Source organism: Peromyscus maniculatus, chromosome 21 (genome assembly GCF_049852395.1).
Source record: "Peromyscus maniculatus bairdii isolate BWxNUB_F1_BW_parent chromosome 21, HU_Pman_BW_mat_3.1, whole genome shotgun sequence".
In the NCBI taxonomy this organism is placed as follows: domain Eukaryota; kingdom Metazoa; phylum Chordata; class Mammalia; order Rodentia; family Cricetidae; genus Peromyscus; species Peromyscus maniculatus.
The window spans coordinates 52,234,170-52,252,704 of record NC_134872.1 but is presented as its reverse complement, the minus strand read 5'-3'; the positions used below and the strand labels follow the sequence as shown (position 1 = coordinate 52,252,704).

The 18,535-nt window shown below is 47.0% G+C and overlaps 1 protein-coding gene across 6 annotated transcripts in view; it reads left to right on the top strand.

Moving 5' to 3' along the window:
* Positions 1-18,535, top strand: part of Adgrf5 (adhesion G protein-coupled receptor F5) — a 94,333-nt gene that overhangs the window by 37,175 nt on the left and 38,623 nt on the right. For all 6 annotated transcript variants that reach the window (XM_042266559.2, XM_076557828.1, XM_042266558.2 and 3 more), the window contains exons 2-3: positions 3,229-3,354; positions 9,724-9,778. In XM_042266559.2, coding sequence (XP_042122493.2) covers positions 3,253-3,354; positions 9,724-9,778 — 157 coding nt within the window. In that variant the 5' untranslated portion in view covers positions 3,229-3,252. The remainder of the gene's footprint in view (positions 1-3,228; positions 3,355-9,723; positions 9,779-18,535) is intronic.

Below are 18,535 nucleotides of genomic sequence, written 5' to 3'. Positions count from 1 at the left end.
CGGCTCACACAAGCAGTGGCTTCGAGTACAGTGTCCAATACGTTAATTCATTAAGAGAAAATCGGGAATGACAACAGATAACGTCTCTTGCTCCTCTGCATCTCTTAGTCTTTGACCTTCACTCCAGGGATGTGAGAAGCAATGTGCGTGTCTAGGGGCATTACAACTAAAGGCACTGTGGCCACACATGGCCTTGAATGGGGGAGGCAGCTCCAGGTCTCAACTGGATCAGCGTGGATATTTTTCTCACTAGCTGAGTTTCAAAGCACCGGCTGGATTCCTCCTGGGTGAGATTCCTCCTGGGTGAGAACTCCTGCGAGCCAGAGGGCAGATGCGTTAGTAAGATCAGGGGCAAGGCTGGGAGGAATTGCAGCCTCACACATCTTCCCTGATGAAGTAGGAACCTCCGTCGCTGAAGGGGTCTCCAGCTGGCGCTGTGTTCCCTCTGACGAAGCCCCTGCCTCACGATATGCCAGTTATTTGGAATATGGCTTTCCCTTCAGAGAAATGGTTTTCTCCTTTCTTCCAAAGGAGGCCTCACCTCCTTGGCAGTGTAGCTGACAGTTGTCTCTCATTCCAGAGCATATTCGTAGGAAGAGTCCTGTGTCTTTGGACACACACACACACACACACACACACACACACACACACACACACACACACAGAAACACATACCCCGACTGAGTCAAGCAATGTATTATATTTTTCTCCAAATGTCTCAACAGAAAGAAGAATGTCTCCTTTACTAAGAACAGTCTCAAAGGAGGCTAAGAGGTAGAAAAAGATGGAACTGTAATGGTCACTGACCTACATTAGTGCACCAGATGTGACAATTTAGGGACATTATAATTCATCATAACTCTAACACAAACAAACAGGAAAGATTCACTGAAGCAGTTGGGAAGTAAAGAGCAGAGCTTTACCCTAGTCCCTCCTCCACCCCCGCCCATGCCTGAGTCCCTCCCTAGACTCTCTAACTATTCTGTTATTATTTCTCACACCCTTGACTAATTACCTCATTATGGTGCGGACCAGTGTAGAACATACTCTGTTGGGACCTGAGAAAATTAATTCACCTGCCGAGGGAGTATCCTGTGGAGACATAGGATGGACTGATTCGTCTTAGAGATAGTTGCTACCAGCAGACTTCATCAGCCTATGCCCAGATCAAACATAAAGACTAAATAATGTATCTCTATGGTTTCCCAGCAGCAGATGCATCTGGCCTGTGGCATCTAGCCCCATAGCTGAAACTGCAAAGCATTGTCCTAAAATCACTGAGCTGAGGAATTTTAAAAATGTAGCATTGATTGCCAGATGTGCCAACTGAAACATTTCACAGTGCCGTGTGTTTCCCTCTTTCTCACCGGCGAGGAGGGAAAGGCAGCTGGCTCTTGGCTGACGTACAGTTCTTCCTGGCACGTGCTTTGGCCCTCATCAGTGTGGCATCCTGAACCTGAGCCTCTGGTGTTCTCTGCAGCTCCCTCCTGGATGCCCTCTGCCCTTCTTCACTGACCATTGGGGTGATAACCGTTGTTGTATTCATCGCGTTTTGATATTCCAATTCTTTTCTCAGGAGCTCTTCCTGACTTTTAATCTCATCTGCATCTCAGGAAATTCTGAGAGAATTAAGGGAGGAAGTATAATGATTTCCACTTTACAGGTGAAGTATTAGGGTCAAGAAACAGGAGATTTAGGCCAGGATACCGGTCACAATAATGTCCTAATCCTGGTCCCTAATCCAAATCTTCCATCCTCATCTGTGGCTCTTTTCAGTGGCACACATCATGGGGGCATAGAAAACCCCAGTGAGAGGGCCGGGCAGGTGGCTCAGTGGGTCACATGCCTCCTGTATTACCATGTTGTTCAATCCCTAGTACCCATGTCAATGCCCAGCGCAGTCTCTAGCACCCGTAATCTCAGCACTGGCGAGGTAGACAGGCAGGTCCTGGCCTGGATGACCAGACAGTTGAGTCAGTAGATGAGCTCCAGGTTCAATGAAAGACCTGCCTCAAGATAAGGTGGAACACTACGGACGAATGTTCCTGACATTGACCTCTGGCCTCCTTACATGCATGCATAGGTGAGCCAACCTGTGTGCACACTGCACATGCACACAAAGTCAGAAAAGAAATGAGTCATTTTTCTTGATTCCTGGATGTACTGGGCTTGAATTTATTGCTCTGGTTTTCAAATACAAGAATGATTGATTTGGTTATAAGAAAGCTCCTATATACATAACCAGCATTCTACAGAAAGCATTTAAAAATTAACATGTCTGATAGAATACTTTATGACATTAATGTCATATATGTTTTATACCTTGATATAAATAGTGTTATAAAGTAAAACTGGCATCTTTATAACTAAATACTAGTAAGTCCTAGCCTATTAATATGGTCAAGGGGTAAAGTGAACGGGTTGCTTTCAGAATTAAAATAAAAACATAGGTTAAAGATAGAATAAAGTAGACATGAAAATGCCAAAGTGCAGTGAATGTAGCAAAAAATGAGGCAAGTTTTCTGAATACTTTTATGGTACAGTATACATAGTGGACTACATGAAAGAGATTTTCCCTGTCTCTCTGTGCAGATCTAGGTATGTGGGGTGTGCACAGGACAAGCTGCATGCACAGAGACTGGAGGACAACCCCAAGTATCTAGCCTAGTTCACTGCTGCATACACCAGGCTAGCCGGCCGGGAGCTTTCGGAGATGCTGTTCATTTCATTTCCCATCTGTCCACAGCAGCTCTGGATTTATAGATGGTGCAGCCTCACCTGGCTTTACATGCATGCTGGGGATGCAAAATCCCGTTCTCGTGTTGGTGCGGCAAGCGCTTGACGCACGGCACCATCTCCCAGACCTAACAGTATCTCCTACTAAACTGTCCATCTCTTTTTTCTTGCTTTCTTTCTTCAGCCTCATTTTCTCCTCTCGTTCATTCATCCCACTCTTCTTCACGTGTGCGGGAACTGAACCCCCAAACCTGCTACCTTTGTTTTACTTACTTGCATTAACAACCCCCCCAAACCCCCTCCTCTCCTCATCCTCCCTGACGTGTTTATGTCCCCACTGAGACAAAGCTTGGTCCTCGATTTGATTGTCTGTGCCCTTCCCCTCTATTGAAAAGTCCTGTGTGATGTGGCTTTCAAGACAGGGGGTGGCAACTCTTTCCTTGTTTCATAAATCAATTGCTGTGTCTCTAAAGCATCCTATTTCCATTTCAGGCAAAACAACTCGAATCCGAAGAGATGAAATCGCCAAGGACAGCCGCGTTCTGCTTCGTGCTTATTGTGATCTGTTCTTGTGAAACGACGTTGAGCGTGACTACGCAGTCCATTGTTCATCCTTTGGTGAGTAAATCCACATCTGCAGCAATTTCCCCGTGGCAGGTCTTTGATTTCCTGGTACGATTAACATCAGAAAACAGTTCTTTTTAAAAATGACGGAGGAGGGGATTTTGAGGTGGCGCTTCAACCTTCTAGAGTCGTTAATCAGTGGTAGTGTGATTAGGAGATCACCAGCTCCCTCACTAGACTGCCGTCTCCATGTCCAAGCTGGCTGGTGGGCTTCATCCAGCCGAGGCAAGCTATAAATATAGATCAACCCAAACTTGTAGACTTACTTAAAACAGTCAACATGACTCGATTGCATGGTTCTTGATGGTAACCTCTGTAGATGACAACAGCATGTTGCCATCCCACAAATGCTGGGGACACCCACTAGGCTGAGGCTTCATACTGAAGCTGGCAGTGATAAAGCAGATTTGGAAAGCCGAGCAGAAAATGTGTTCTCAAAGGACTGTATCTGAGCGTCAGACTGCAGCACAGTCCAAAATCCTTTCCTCTCTGTGTGTGTCACAGTCAAAGCTTAGCATGGCCAAAGATTCTTCCCCAGGAATAATGGTGTCCAAGATTCTTCCCCAGGAATAATGCGCACCGTTTGTCTTTGGGAAGTCGAGAGACATTCAGTTAAGTAAAGGGAGGGACGCTTCTTTATCCCACTTCTCCTTACACCAGAGGCAATGCCGTTGCTGGCTGGGAATAAGACATGCAATTCTGCATCTTCTCTTCACCTACAGAATCATGCTAATAGTAGTACCAATGTCCTATGATCATTATGAGAATTAAATTAGCTTACGTTTATAGCAGGCATCAGGGTGTTCTGTTAGTCTATGTATCACTGTTGAAGTTTTAATAATTCCAAGGTAAATAAAAGCATGTCTTTGAGATTTTTTTCCTGTATTGAACTTAATCTCAGGAGACTGGAATTGGATTCAGGGAGTATAAGTTATTCACATTTAGTGTGTTGTAAGTATTTGATCTTGCTTTCCGCATTTTGTTTCATCACTGTGTTTCTTGGCTTTCTTGGTGCTGTAACAAATACCTAACAAATACCTGACATGGAAAACATGAAAACGAAAGCTTTCACGCTGGCTCACAATTCTAGAGACTTTAGTTGCTGGAGGGACGGCACAGAAGACCACAGATGAGCATCACAGTAGCCATGACGGAAAGGAAATGCTCATGTCTGGCTGCTTTTCTTCTCTCCCCTTTCTGCCCATCCCTGTTGCCCCTGCATCCCCTGCTGCCCCCTAATGTAGGGATGATGCCAGCTGCACCAGGGTGGGTCTGTTCGCAGGCAATCCTCTCCGGAAATGCCTCTGCATCGTCACGTTGACGATGAAGATTTACCGTCTCAATTAGTTTATGTGCTTTTTTCATTTCCCCATTTCAGCGTCTTTTGTTTTGGTCCAGATTTTCTTTGTCTTTTTTGTTTTTCTCTCTCATAACTTGGGGGATGCACATAATATGTCTCTTCTCCCAAATCTTGGTTTGCGGGGTACAACTGAGACAGGAGAATGAGCCAGCCTGCTCATTAGATTGAGGAGGGAACGTTGGCGCCTGCACAGCACTGGTTACTCGAAAGACATGGTGTCTCAAGCGAGAGCTTAAGGGATTTCCACATTGAGGTTGGCCTATCCTCTCTTCCAGAAGTAACCCCAGAGATCACACTCACAATAACACCTTGGTATCACACCAGGATTGAAGTCCAGCTCTGACCCACATAAGCTTCAGAGATTTTATTAATTTTCCTCATATCTTTGAACCTATGCCCTCTGTATAAAATGAGAATAAATAATATCCCCTTCTCTGGCTGTTGTAAGGATCATACATATGCTCCTTCACTAGTTCACAGGCCAAGGGCTTCTGAATTGGTCCTTATTGGTGATGTGTGTTGCTAGCCTTCTGTGAGGAATCTTGGTAAGGTAGCTCCAAGTTATCCAACTTGGAAGCAAGAGGTTAGTATTCTAGGCTAACAAAAGGACTGAGTGGCAGGCTCTGGTGATGGGGGCTGAGATGTGGGGCAGCTCGGTAAGCATCTTATTTGCCTTCTGTCTCTTTAGATTTTCATCCCCACCTTTCAGGCTGGGGAGATGGCTCAGTTGCTGAGCCTTTCCTGCTCTGCAAGAGTCAGGCCCCAAGTGTGATCTTCAGCATCCATGTGAAAAAGCCAAATGTAGTAGTGCATGCTCATCATTGCACACTGAGGGAGGAAGGAGGCAGGAGGATCGCTGGTACTCACCGCTAGCTGGTCTAGCCACATTTGATGAGTCTCAGGTACAAAAGAGAAATGCTAGACCAAAAACGGAGGTGTAGATAGAGTAACTGAGGAAGGCATCTAAAGGTAACCTCTGGCATCCATACTTACATGTAGACACAGACACACACACACAGACACACACACACACACACACACACACACACACACACACACACACACACACACACACACACACCACCTCTCATTCCTGACTGATTACCCTCTCCAACCCGAGGCCACCCCACTTCCACCAAAATTGTTTAGAAAGTCCTCTTGTATGGAAGGTGGAGCTCTTCCTGGAATTGGTGGCCTTGTCTCTTCCGACTGAAGCTCTGCCATCAGGAAATCCCCAGTGATCGGAATTGTGGCTCAGAGCCTCATCTGGAGAACTTTGCAGAGGGTGTATTAGACAGATCCAAGTGGGAGCTGTTTTGTCTAACCTGAAAACAACCCAGAGCTGTGTGATCCTCTAGCTGGACCAATTTTCCTTCCTTAGCTCTTCTAGCCAGAAAGCACACTTTAGTAGAAAAAGCAAGTGTTAGAGTTTCATGGTTACACAAACTAGACTCTCTGGAGGACTCAGGATGGCGAGAATGGTCCCAGGGAGCCCAGGGCAGCAGGACACATGAGCACATACCACTACCATAGGCCATGTCAGGCACTCCATATGCCTCTGCAGAGGTTATTGTTTAGAAAGCAAGAATCAGAACTTAGGAGGAGTGGGTGGATTTTCCAGCCTAGAATAGGAGGAGGCAGTTGAAGTCTGCTCATGATAGGACTCTAGATTTGCCTGTTCAAATCAGGACCTGGTACCCAACAGCCCAGTTCTGTGCAGTACTCTCCAGCAGAGTGGGCAGGGACAAGATGTGGGAGCAGAACCTTACAAAGATGTGTCCAGAAAGTTCCAGGAGGTTACTCTAAAGAGTTGGGAAAGCAGTGACTCCCTAAAGGCATCTTCACACATGGGAGGTACTGGTCACAAGGCCCCAAACCTATAGTTGTACCCAGTCAGTCTGGGGGAAGGAAAATTCTGTCCTCACAAAGACTTGAGACACTCTGCATTAGAAGGGAAATGTACCTTCATATTTTACACACCTCAGCCAGCAGTGATTTTGGAACCCCACCAGAAGATAGGAAGCATGAAGACTTGACCTGGAAGAGCTGCTCAAAGGTCACCCTTTGGGACTGGCTCCTCTTGGTTTGTCTGAACCCCTCAAATACATCTTAGGACTTAGCTAGGTGGCTAGCCTCTCCCCAGGCCCCAGGGAGGATAAAAACAGGATTGCAGGGTAGAACCTTCCTTCTGCCTGGGCACAGGGCCAAGCCAGCAGCAGGGGAAACTGCCAGGAACCACCCTATACATCGACGGAGTGACTTCAGTTCCTGTGCGCTTACATTCCTCTGCCACCACCTCACTGCAGAGGAAGCAGCAATTGGGCTTTTGAAATTCCAGTCACCATCCATCAGGTCTCTAGTTCTCCAAGAGCATTTGTGAACAAACGCTCGGCTACACGCCCCCTCCCCATCCCCACTTCTGCACATTTTAATGTTCTCCTCAGCTGATGTTCCTTGTGGACTTCAAGGAGGGGAACACCCAAAGCAACTGATAATTTCCCAAAAGTGCAGCCTGTAAAGGGGAGGGAGACCAGCCATGGAAAATGTTTGTTGAAAAGGAGAGAGGGAACAGGTCGAGATGGAGCATACCTTTAATCCCAGCAGAGGCAGAGGTAGACAGATCGCTAAGTTTGAGGCCAGCCTGGTCTACAGAGTGAGTTCCAGCACAGCCAGGGCTGTTACACAGAAAAATACTGTCTTGAAAAAACTAAAACTAAAAAACGAAAGAAAAGGAGAAAGGGAGGAAGAGGCAATGGGGTGTGGAGAGATACATTAAGCAGGAGAAGACTAGCTCCCTGAGAGGCTTCGTTTCCCATGTGTCTCCTAAGCTCTCCTGGGCAAGGGCAGACTTTGGAGTCAGGCTAGCGAAGTTCAAATTCTGAGTCCCGAAACACAAGGACCTTAGTCAACCATATTTGACTACCTGTACCTGTGTTTCCTTATCAGTGAAATGTGGGTAGTCATAGAACCTTTGATTGTCCTGGTGTGGAGTGTGGTGATACATCTTAGGAATTTTGTTAGAGTTGAGAGACAGCAAACGAACTACAAAATCACAACAGACACCCAGTGATGAGGATACACTTAGCATTGTGTGACTTTCAGAGGTGTGTGCAGCTCACAGGAAAGGACACGTCCCTGTGTGTAGGGTCCATCTAGGAAAACGTCTAAGAAACGAAGCTTGTTTGCTAAGCCTCAGAGGGAGCTTGCCTTGTGGGTTACCCCAGGAGTCTTCCTGCAGGCAGGAAGCAATGAGAAAGAGAAAAGCCATGTTAGGTCAAGGCAAAGAGAAGGCTTGGTTACTGCTACTGAGTGGAAACTGATCCCATCAGCAAAATAGACCATTCACTACAGATAGGTGTTGGAAAGGATGACCTTGAGAAGAACCAGATAGCAGACAGGTGAGAAGTATCCCGAAGCAGTGTGGCATCTGATTCTAGACAGTGCTTGCATGCAACCAGAGCTTTCTGTTCTATATTGTATAGTAACCATTTGACCTTTGCAAGGACCCGTATTTATCCCCATGCTCCTGATTAGGAGAGAGCCATAGAGATTCAATAACTTGTTTGAGGTCACACCGCTATCTGATGGTGGAGCTGAGATTGGAGCTTAACATCAGCAGAGTCCCCATTTCTCTGTGTGTGTATGTGGTGGTGGTGGGGGTTGGAGTGGGGGTGGGGGAGGTACACAAGTGTGTGCAGATGTGTGGACCTGTGTGTGCAGCAGCCAGAGCTTCCTCCATTTGGTATCCTGCTCAGTCACCCTCTATCTTACACCCTGGAGACAGAAGCTCTTGCCGAACTTCTCGATGAAAAACTAGGCTGGGATTCTGCAAACCCTAGCTCTCCTCTCTCTGATCCCCACTCTGCTGGGGTTATATGTGTGTGAGGTCATGCCCAACTTTTTACCTGGGTTCTGGGCATTTGAACTCAGGTACCCACACTTGAATAGCAAGTGCTTTTATCCATTGCTCTGGTTTGTTTCCCAAAGCCACTTGTGGAGGGAAGGATTTATTTCATCCTACAGCTTACCATGGTCCATCATCCAGGGAAGCCAAGGCAGGAACTTAAAGCAGAAACTGAGGCGGGGAGGCATGCTGCTTCCTGTCTCGCTCCCTATGGCTTGCTCACTCAGCTGCCGTCCTTATACAGCATAGGCTGACTGCCTAGGGATGGTCCTGCCCATCGTGGGCTGGGACTTCCTACACCAATCCGCAATCCTCATGCCCCCAGGCCTCAGTTGATAAAGGAAAGTCCTCAACTGAGGTTCCCTCTCTTGAGTGCATCAGGTTGATCGCCAAGAGCAGCCATCACACCTGGTGAGCTATCTCCCTTGTCCCAGTCTTTGCTTTTAAACACTGTACCTCATAACAACTAAGATTTGCCTAGAACTCACCCTCTGCCATTTTTGTAGTTCACTTGAGCCTTGTAATGGTCCTATGATATTGACACTGTCCTTAGTCCCATTTCACAGAAAAGGAAAGTAAGGTCCACTGAGTATCAGTAACTTTCCTATAGACTCAAAGCTAGAAAGAGGCATAGTATATATGCAGATGTCTGACCACAGACACCATCTAGAATCTAGGAGAAAAAGACCCAGAAGAGGGGACTATCATGTCTAAGCAGGCAGTGGTTAAGCTGCCTTAACATCAGTAGAAACACTGAGGCCATCCTCAGTGAATGCTGGGAAAAGATGGGGAGATTGCCTCAGGCTACAGACCACTGTCCCAAGGTAGGGTTCAAATCTCGGGTATAGAGAACATAGATTGGAAGAGAGCAGTGTCTGTTTCTAGACAGGGCCTGCAGAGCAGAGATACCAAGAGGCTCAGGAAGCAGTGAGTTCTTCCACTGCTAGATTGAGGGACTGGTTTATACAAACACACTCCTGTGGTGTTTTCCCCCGATTGGCATCTGTGTTCAGGTGTGATGCTGAGTGGCCTGGGAGTGGGAAGCCAAGGTAAGAGAGTTCCCCAGTATCGACTGATGTGTTTCAAATTGTTCTTCCAGATTCTCCATGACCATGGACTGGCAGAGGAAGAGCCTCTGAGGCAGAGACGAGCAGGTATGTGCACTTCTTGCTTGGAGTCTCTTTTAGAAATCCAACCAAATGGCATTTGCTGTAACTCTACAATTGATCCTCCTCTTCTGTTTCTCATACAAGGTATGGTGGGCCTTACATTGCCAGACAAACACTCCGTCTCCATCTCCTTTGTTATTTGTTTGTTTGTTAAGTGCAAGTTTGCATACCTGTGCGTGCGTGCGTGCGTGCGTGCGTGTGTGTGTACATGTGTGTGTGTGTATGTGTGTGTGTGTGTGTGTGTGTGTGTGTGTGTGTGTAGGTTAGAGGTGGCATTCATCAGAAGCCATCCTCCTTGATTGTTGAGATAGGGTTTCTTACTGGTTAGGTACCACTCCACCCCCAAGCAGACTAGGCTAGCTGGCCAACGCAAGAGCCCCAGAGATCTGCCTGTTCTTCCCTCCAGAGCACTAGAACTGTGAATGTGTGATACCACCATGTCTGGGTTTGTAAATGTGGGTTCTGGGGATGAAACTTAGGTCGTAATGTTTACACTGAAGGAACCACTTTACCAACTGAGTAATTTCTTCAACCGTTTTAGTCAAAGTACTATTGCTGTGAAGAGACACCATGGTCATGGCAAATCTTATAAAGGAAAACAGTTAATTGGGGCTGGCTTGCAGTTCAGAGGTTTAGTTCATTGTCATCATGGTGGGGAAGCATGGCAGCATGCAGGCAGACACGGTGCTGGATAATATCTGAAAGGTCTATGTCCAGATAGATCCACAGGCCGCAGGCAGAGAAAGACACTGGGCCTGGCTTGAACTTTTGAAACCTCAAAGCCCACCCCCAGTGACATACTTCCTCCAACAAGGCCACACCTACTCCAACAAGGCCACACCTCCTAATAGTGCCACTCCCTATGGGCCTGTGGGGGCCATTTTCAATCAAACCACCACGCCTTTATTTATTTGTTTATAGATAGGTTCTTGCTAAATTGCCCGTGTTGGCCTTGAACTTGGTGTCTTCCTGCCTCAGCCTTCTAAGTGGCTGGGATTACAGGCCTCCAAACCAGGCTATGGGGCAACTTTTTCAAACATAGTATTCTCCATGGTTCAGTCTCCCAGTAACTCATGGGAAGAGTGTTTTTTGTGTGCTAAGAGTAACTATAAAGAACCCCCATTTTCAGCTCTATCGAGTGATGTTAAGCGGCCACGGAGACGCCTTTCAACCCCTTTCTTCCCGTCACCACTGCTCGACACCCCCTAACCTCCTGTCACTCTCCTGGCTGCTCTCCAGTGCCACCCAAACCAGCAGCTTCCCCTCCCCTCCTCCCACGCCTCCATTCTCTATTTTAGACATGCCTGCGCTCTGCTGCCCTCCCCTCGCCTGGTTTTCTTTTCCCCTCTCTTCCCTCTTCCTCTCCTCTTCGTTCTCTTCCAGCTTATCCTTCACTTTAGTGTCCCAGTGGACTCCAATGTCCCTTCTGCTTCCTTCCCTGATGCCAGCCTGGAGCTGCTGTACTCATAATCAAGTGCAATGCCTCCGTCATCCCATCAACCCTGTGAACTCCCCTTTACCCTGTGACAGGCACTGGGCCAGAGATGTGTCCATTTGTACTGTGGAAGGTTTCCATGGTTCAAAATGGAGCCACGTGTGGATGAGTCCCAGCTCTGGTTTGTACCAAGTTCTTCCAGGGAGCAGCTGGTCTCCCTGCTCTGTTGAGCCTGTCTGTCTGTCACTCCTGTGAGCATCCTAAGAGGGTAGTTCTGGGACAGGAAATACTCGCACATCTAAGGATTTGAACATTCCAAAATTTTTCCAGGCTTGCTTTCACTAAAAACAATCATGACAATGATAAGTCACCATGAAGACGTGTTTTCCGTTTATTATGCATGATGCCCAGTGCTCTCGGGCCACTAGAGTCAATGGGAAGTGTTAAAGAATCAGCCTGTCCTCTGCGGATGATGGATTTGCCTTGGTACTTTCACAAAACTGCCAATGTGAGAAACAGCCGTAGAAAGTTCCAGTGATAAGCCCTCGATGGTGGGATTGTAAGCTGCAGTGAGAAGGGGAGTCTCCAGCTAAGTGAAGGAAGCAGGTGATGGAGGCGTTACAAACGGCCACACCCAGAGGATGTCCAAGTTTGACCTGCTGTGCTCATCACGTGAGGAGTTCGGATGGGAGTCAGGTTGTCAGAAGAGCGCACCTGTTCTGGGAAGTGTATGCCTTCATTTCTGAGGCCATGATAGCAAGATGTGTGAAGGTTCTAGAAGAAATAAACTTAGCAATGGAATTTCCATCTGAATCACTGGACGACATCTTTACAACTTAGGATAGAAATCATCTTTTAAAAAATATTCTGTGAGAATTTTATATATATATACAATGTATTTTGATCATAACTCAATCCATCATTAATGGCTGAATCAATATTTATATTTATTCTCAGGACATAATAGATGTCTACATATGTGACAAGTCAGATGCCCAAGCTCACTGTCCTCCTGAGATGTATATTTGTGTGTGTGTGTGTGTGTGTGTGTGTGCAATGTATATGTATATATACACACATTGCATACATGTATCCATCATGTACTTTATACATATATCAGAGTTATTATATTTCTAGGGCCTTAAGATGGTTGGAGGACTTTTAAGGCCTGGAGCTAAGGAGAGAGCTCAGTTGGTAACGTGTTGCCACACAAGCATGTGGACCTGAGTTTGATCCCCGGCATCCATACTGAAAGCCAGGTGGAGTGGGGCCAAGATTTGTAAGCCCAGCACTGGGGAGGCAGAGACAGGAGGACCCAATGGGGTTCATTGGCCTGATAGGCGAGGAGGTAAATCCCAGGTTTCAGTGAGAGACATTGTCTCCAAAACCAAGTGAACAGAATCCGAAGGAATGACACACAAGGCTGACCTCTGGCTTCCACATGTACAAACATACATGCTTAAGCATGCTCACATACACACACACACACACACACACACACACACACACACACACACACACACACACATCCATGAACACACACACACACACACACACACACACACACACAAGCTTCTGTTTGCAGAAACCTGATATATCCCCAGTACTGAGAGGTCATTCACTTGGTACCAGCCCCAGAGAATGACCTGATGGCAGGAACATGATGCCATGACACACCAGCTGGCATTTTAGGAAAGCTCCTTCCCTGCAGTTGGTGAGGAGCCTGCACAGAACCCAAGACCAGAAGCAAGAATATGTATGGAGTTCCTTGAGAGAGTGAAGTGTGGCTGTGGGAGAGAAGGAGGAGCTAAGATGGGTGAAAACATCCAGGATTGTGTCATTATCACATCGGGAAGTAGGGTCCAGGACAGCTGGAGGCTGGCACCAAGAACATGGATGAAAACTACTGAAAGTGACAATGATCCAGGTGGTCTTGGCTGAATTACTTAGATAAAGAAATCAGTGTGCTGAGAAGCTAGCTAGGAGGCTGAGCAGTTCCCACATGGGCCCTGACCATGAGTAAGAGAGGAGCAAAGCAGAGGGCATGCTTGCCCAAGGCCATTTAAGTAACAGAAGGAAAGAGATGCAGATGCCAGTGTGACGTGGAGAAGAGGTGTGCAATGTCCAGAAGACAAGAAAGCACAGACCTAAGAGACTATGTGCTGGGAAAGCTGTAGAGAGAGGCCTGGGCTGGAAAGGATTTTAGAGATTTGAAGATAAACCCCAAATGTGGTCTTGTCTGGCTACTGTGTCAAAACACCTGACACGGGTAATTTAAGAAGGGGAGGGATAAGACGCGCACAAGAGCAAGTCAACATCACTCAGTATTCCAGAAGTCAGCGCTAATTGTACTACTCAGTGGGTTTGGAGAGTCAGAGAGAAAGAGAGACAGAGACAGACAGAGACAGAGAGAAAGAGAGAACCTGAAGGAGGTATGGAGGAAGGTCTCTAGGAGGAGTGGGCATAGGGAGGGGAAATTGGAGGCGGACAGGATCAAGATATTTTGTATGCATGTATGAGACTGTCAAAGAATAAATAAAAGGTATTTTGAGAAAGAAAGAGGGAGGCTCTTGGTTTGTAGTTCCAAGTGCTGACCATCATGGCGGGCCAGGACTGGAGGCAAGCCTTGAGGCAGCTGGTCACATCGCATCTCCAGTCAGGAGCCAGAGAGAGATGGATGCCGGTGTTCAGCTTGCCTGGTCATTATTCAGCCCGGAACCCCAGCTCAGGGGATGGAGCACCCCACACTCCAGGGGGGCCCTTCCCTTTCAGCAGATCTCTGCAAATGCCCTCAAGGGCACACCCGGAGCTGAGTCTCCTAGAGGGGGGGTTCTAAATCAAAATCAAGTCGATAATCAAAATTAACTACCCACAGGGAATTTTCATGGGGGTCTTCAAGGGAACATTCTCACTGTTCACGAATAGTAGAAATGCCAACTGTCAAGTTCTCGACTTGGAGTTTCTGAGCTAAATTGGGGAGAGTGCCTTAAGCCCTGACACTGGAGAATGCCTACCACCTTGTCTTCGGCTTCAGGAGTGACTGGTGGGAAGCAGAAGGGCAGGGGGGAGGAATCTGCATGCATAGAGCTGCTGGACATGCCAGTGTCCTCACACCTTCCGTTGGCCAGAGCAAAGCCCTTACTGGAGTGAGCAGGTCTCTGGCTGCCTGTGAGGAAATCCTGACTTCTTACAGACATGACAGGTTGTGTGCATGGGCGCTTTTGTGATCTGGGTTCCACATGTACTGTGCAAATCTGAGTCTGTGGTACAGAACCTGGAGAGTCATAGCTGTACTTCGGGGACCGTGTGGTATGTGGTCTGAGTGAACAGACTAGTGATGGGGTGACAGGAGGGGCTGGGTTCTCCCTGGCTGACGTGTGGGGTTGATCTAGGGCTTGGTTCAGTTTTAGACTTAACATTGAGTGTCCAGAGTGTCAAGAAAAAGTTTTCCTTTTGGTTTTCTTGTTTTTGTTTTGGTTTATTTTTTTATTTTATTTTATTATCTTTGATTTTTCAAGACAGGGTTTCTCTGTGTAACAGCTCTGGCTGTTTTGGAACTCACTTTGTAGACCAGGTTAGCCTCAAACTCACTGAGATCCGCCTGGCTCTGCCTCCCAAGTGCTGGGATTAAAGGTGTGCGCCACCACTGCCTGGCTTTTTTTTTTTTTTTTTAAATCTGATTTCTGCTTAACTATTTGAAGGTGAAATATGATCAAGTTAAGGTCAATTTTGTTTTACTACTAATGCACATCATTATATGCATGTGTGTGTGTGTGTGTGTGTGTGTGTGTGTGAGAGAGAGAGAGAGAGAGAGAGAGAGAGAGAGAGAGAGAGAGAGAGAGAGAGAGAGAGAGAGAGAATAGGTGTGTGCATATGTGTCCATCCATGTAAGTGAGTTCAGGTGTGTGTGTGTGAGTGCAGGTGTGTGCATGTGTGTTCATCCATGTGTGTGAGTGAGCACAGGTGTGTACATACCACCAAGCGTGTGGAGATCTGAGGATGGGGTCAAGTGTTGTTCCTTCCCGTCCACCTCTTGTTTGAGGTGGGATCTCTTTTGTCCACTGCTGCGCTCGCCAGGCTAGCTGGCCTGAAAGCCTTGGGTGATTCTCCTGTTTCTGCTTCCCGTCTCCTGGTGGAGCTCTAGGATTACAGGCCTTTGAATTACTATGTCTGGGTTTCTTTCTTTTCATTTCATTTCTCCTTTAAAACATGGGTTCTAGGAATCTAAACTCAGGTCATCAAAAGCTCTTCGGACCCCACCCCCACCCCCACTCCCCACCATCTCCCCATCCCCATCTCACAACCCTTGAGTAGCTTTAAGGAGCGAGGAGGATTGGAGGTCTGTCCTGTCTTCCCAGAGAAAGAACATTACATGGGGCTAATTCTGACAATTCCAAATTGACTATTTTCTCTGGACGTCACAGTCCATTGTTCCATCCTATGTGATGTTGACCTTCTCCTCCACTCGCACGTGCTACAGGAGCCACAGCCTGGAATTCAGGCAGCTTACTCCTGTGTGACAAACCTTAACCCAGAGTGACAATGGGTCCTCCAATGGCATCCCCTGAGCCCAGGGTGGTACAGACAGCGCTGCCTAACAGCCCTCTGGGAAATGCCAAGAAGCAAGCAGAAGAACAGGTGTCTTTGGGTGTTTATTGCTTTGAGACCAAGACTGTATGTGTGCGCAAGTGTGTGTGTGTGTGTGTGTGTGTGTGTGTGTGTGTGTGTGTGGCTCCCTTCTCCTGGATGAGGTCGGCGGGCGTCCTTTTGCAGGCTGGAGATTCATTCATGCATCTACTTAAGTTCTGCTGCTGAGAACCCTTAGTTCCCATGAGTTGCTAGGCAAAAACGGTATTGTTTGCTTAAACAGCTGCGATTAAGACCCAGCATTGCTTGAGGCCGTTGGTGGCCAATTTTCCAGAAATGTCCCTTCCAGATAAGTGCTTCGAGGCTGGCAGCGACTTGTGGGAAAGGAGAAGGGAAATCCTGGTCAGTTAGTGTCCCCTGGGCTGGCGGATGGGCATCGTCTGACACTAATGACACCAGGAATGTTCTACCCTCCACTCTGGGCAGTGGGAGCCAGAAAAATCCAGACAAACAACACAAAGGGCAAAGGCCATGCAGACAAAGAAAATATGGTGAGCCGCCAGGAGGCAGCTGGTTCAGGTGGCAGAGCAGGCTGAGGGTCATCAAAGATACACACAGGGAAGGAGGGGAGCTGCGGTCCGACCCTCCTGAGTCCTGCGGCCAAGAGCAAGACAAAGGATGTCACTTTCCCAGGCTCCGAGGTCTTCAGGTTCATGAGGAGACAGAAAGACAGAGTTTGGCATTTCTTTTTTTTTTTTCTTACTGTTTTTAGATTTATTTGTTTTATTTGTATGTGCATAAGTGTTTTTCCTTCCTGTATGTATACTTCGCACGTGTCCTGGTGCCTGCAGAGATCAGAAGAGAGCAGGAGATGCTGTAGTTACAGATGGTTGTGAGCAACTGTGTGGGTGCAGGGATCCAAATCCAGGTTCTCTGCTGGAGCAGCGAATGCTCCTAACCCCTGAGTCATCCCCAGGCCCTAGAGTTTGACATCCCTAACTCAAGGCTTCCATCTGCCTGAGGGAAACAAGAGGCTATCACACTGATACCTGAGCTCCTGGGTGAGTTGCCTTACTTGCCAGGGTTCTGGAACCTTGATACCGTCCTAAGATCCTCGAAGGAAAGAATGGCCCAAGCAGGAGTCACCTTATGGCCCTCTAGGGAGCCAAGAGGGCTGCAACTCACTCAGAGCACCCGTGTTCATTTGCGCTTCCCAGAGTGATGTTCTCCCAATGGCTTGCTGGTGCCTTTTTCACCTCATTCAAGTCTGTATTCAATGCCTAGAGCTTTAAAAAGTTTTTTTCTGGTCATCCTTTGTCACTGTCATCATCATCACCATTGTCATCATCGTCATCGTCATCACCATCATCATCCTCTTCCTTATTCTATTTCATGAAGAACTGTCTGATATTAAGACACAGACTGCCCAGCTGAGGAGGGGAAATATCATGGAGACAGGACCTTGCTTTTTTTATTAATCCAACACTGGGACATCAATCACAGTGCTGGGAAACAGGCACCCAGTGAATGGTAAAACTGAAAGAAAATCAGTAAATCGAGGAACAGATCTGTGTAACGTCAGCAAGGCTGGTGGGCAAAAGCCTTGGTTCTGAGTTTGGATTTCTAAGATATTTATGGTGCTGACAGACTTGAAGAAATTTTTCAAGACTTTTGCATTTACTATAAATAATTTTGTTTTTGAGCTTGGCTTTAAAAAAATTAAGAATATTAACTTACCACAAGGCCATATTTAACAATAATATGTTTTTTTTTATAGTGCTTTAGGGCCTTGTGAAATGGTTGCTTTTCTTATCTTCTTCCTTTAGCATTGTAGCAGAGTGTGATGAAAAGAAAATGGACTTTGGAGTCAGCAAAATGTCTTCTTAAATCTTAGCTCAGATATTACTTTAGGACGTCAACCCTCAGTGCCTCAGTTTGGGCACCTGCGGAGTGGAAGTAAGCATCTTGCCCTTACAGCCCTTTACCCGGCCAGACAAGAGCAAATAGCAACTGCTGTCGTGATTGTTACTATTCATCTCCTCCTTCACCTGGCATCCCCAGAAGGTGACCCCTAGAAGCCTGTGCCAGCTCTGAGGTAAAATCTGTAAACGGGGCTGGAGAGATGGCTCAGCAGTTAATAGCTCTTGTTGCTCTTCCAGAGGACATGACTTCCATTTCCAACACCCACATGGTGCAGCTCACAACCACCTGTGACTCTTGCCCTGCAGGATCTGACACCCAGTCTCCAAGGGAACTGCATATCTATGGTATACTGACATCTAAGTAAATAAGAAAATCTATAAAACACAGGAGGCTAAGCCAATATAACCAGGGGGTGCCTATTTGCCACCAGGAGCAGCAGCAGATGACTGACCATAAAAGGCAAAACACCCCAAAAGCAAGTCTATTCAAGTCAGTTCTCCAGGATCACTAGAAATATTTAATCATTTGGTTTAGAATGTTTGATCTCCAGCCACCTGCACATGAAAATCACCATAAGAAGGTTTTAATAGAGCAGATATCCAGGCCTAACTCTCTGTATAAAGAGTACAGTTCACTTCACCTGGGCACGTAATGCCCTAGATGTGAGTAGCTCTCAGTCAAGATCAGGAGTGGGTACTACCCAAGGACAAGCCTGTGGCTGCCTAATTGCAATGGTGTGTCTGAGGCTTCTTCAGAGAATTTACTGTTTTCAAAGAGACATTTCTGGCCAGGCACAG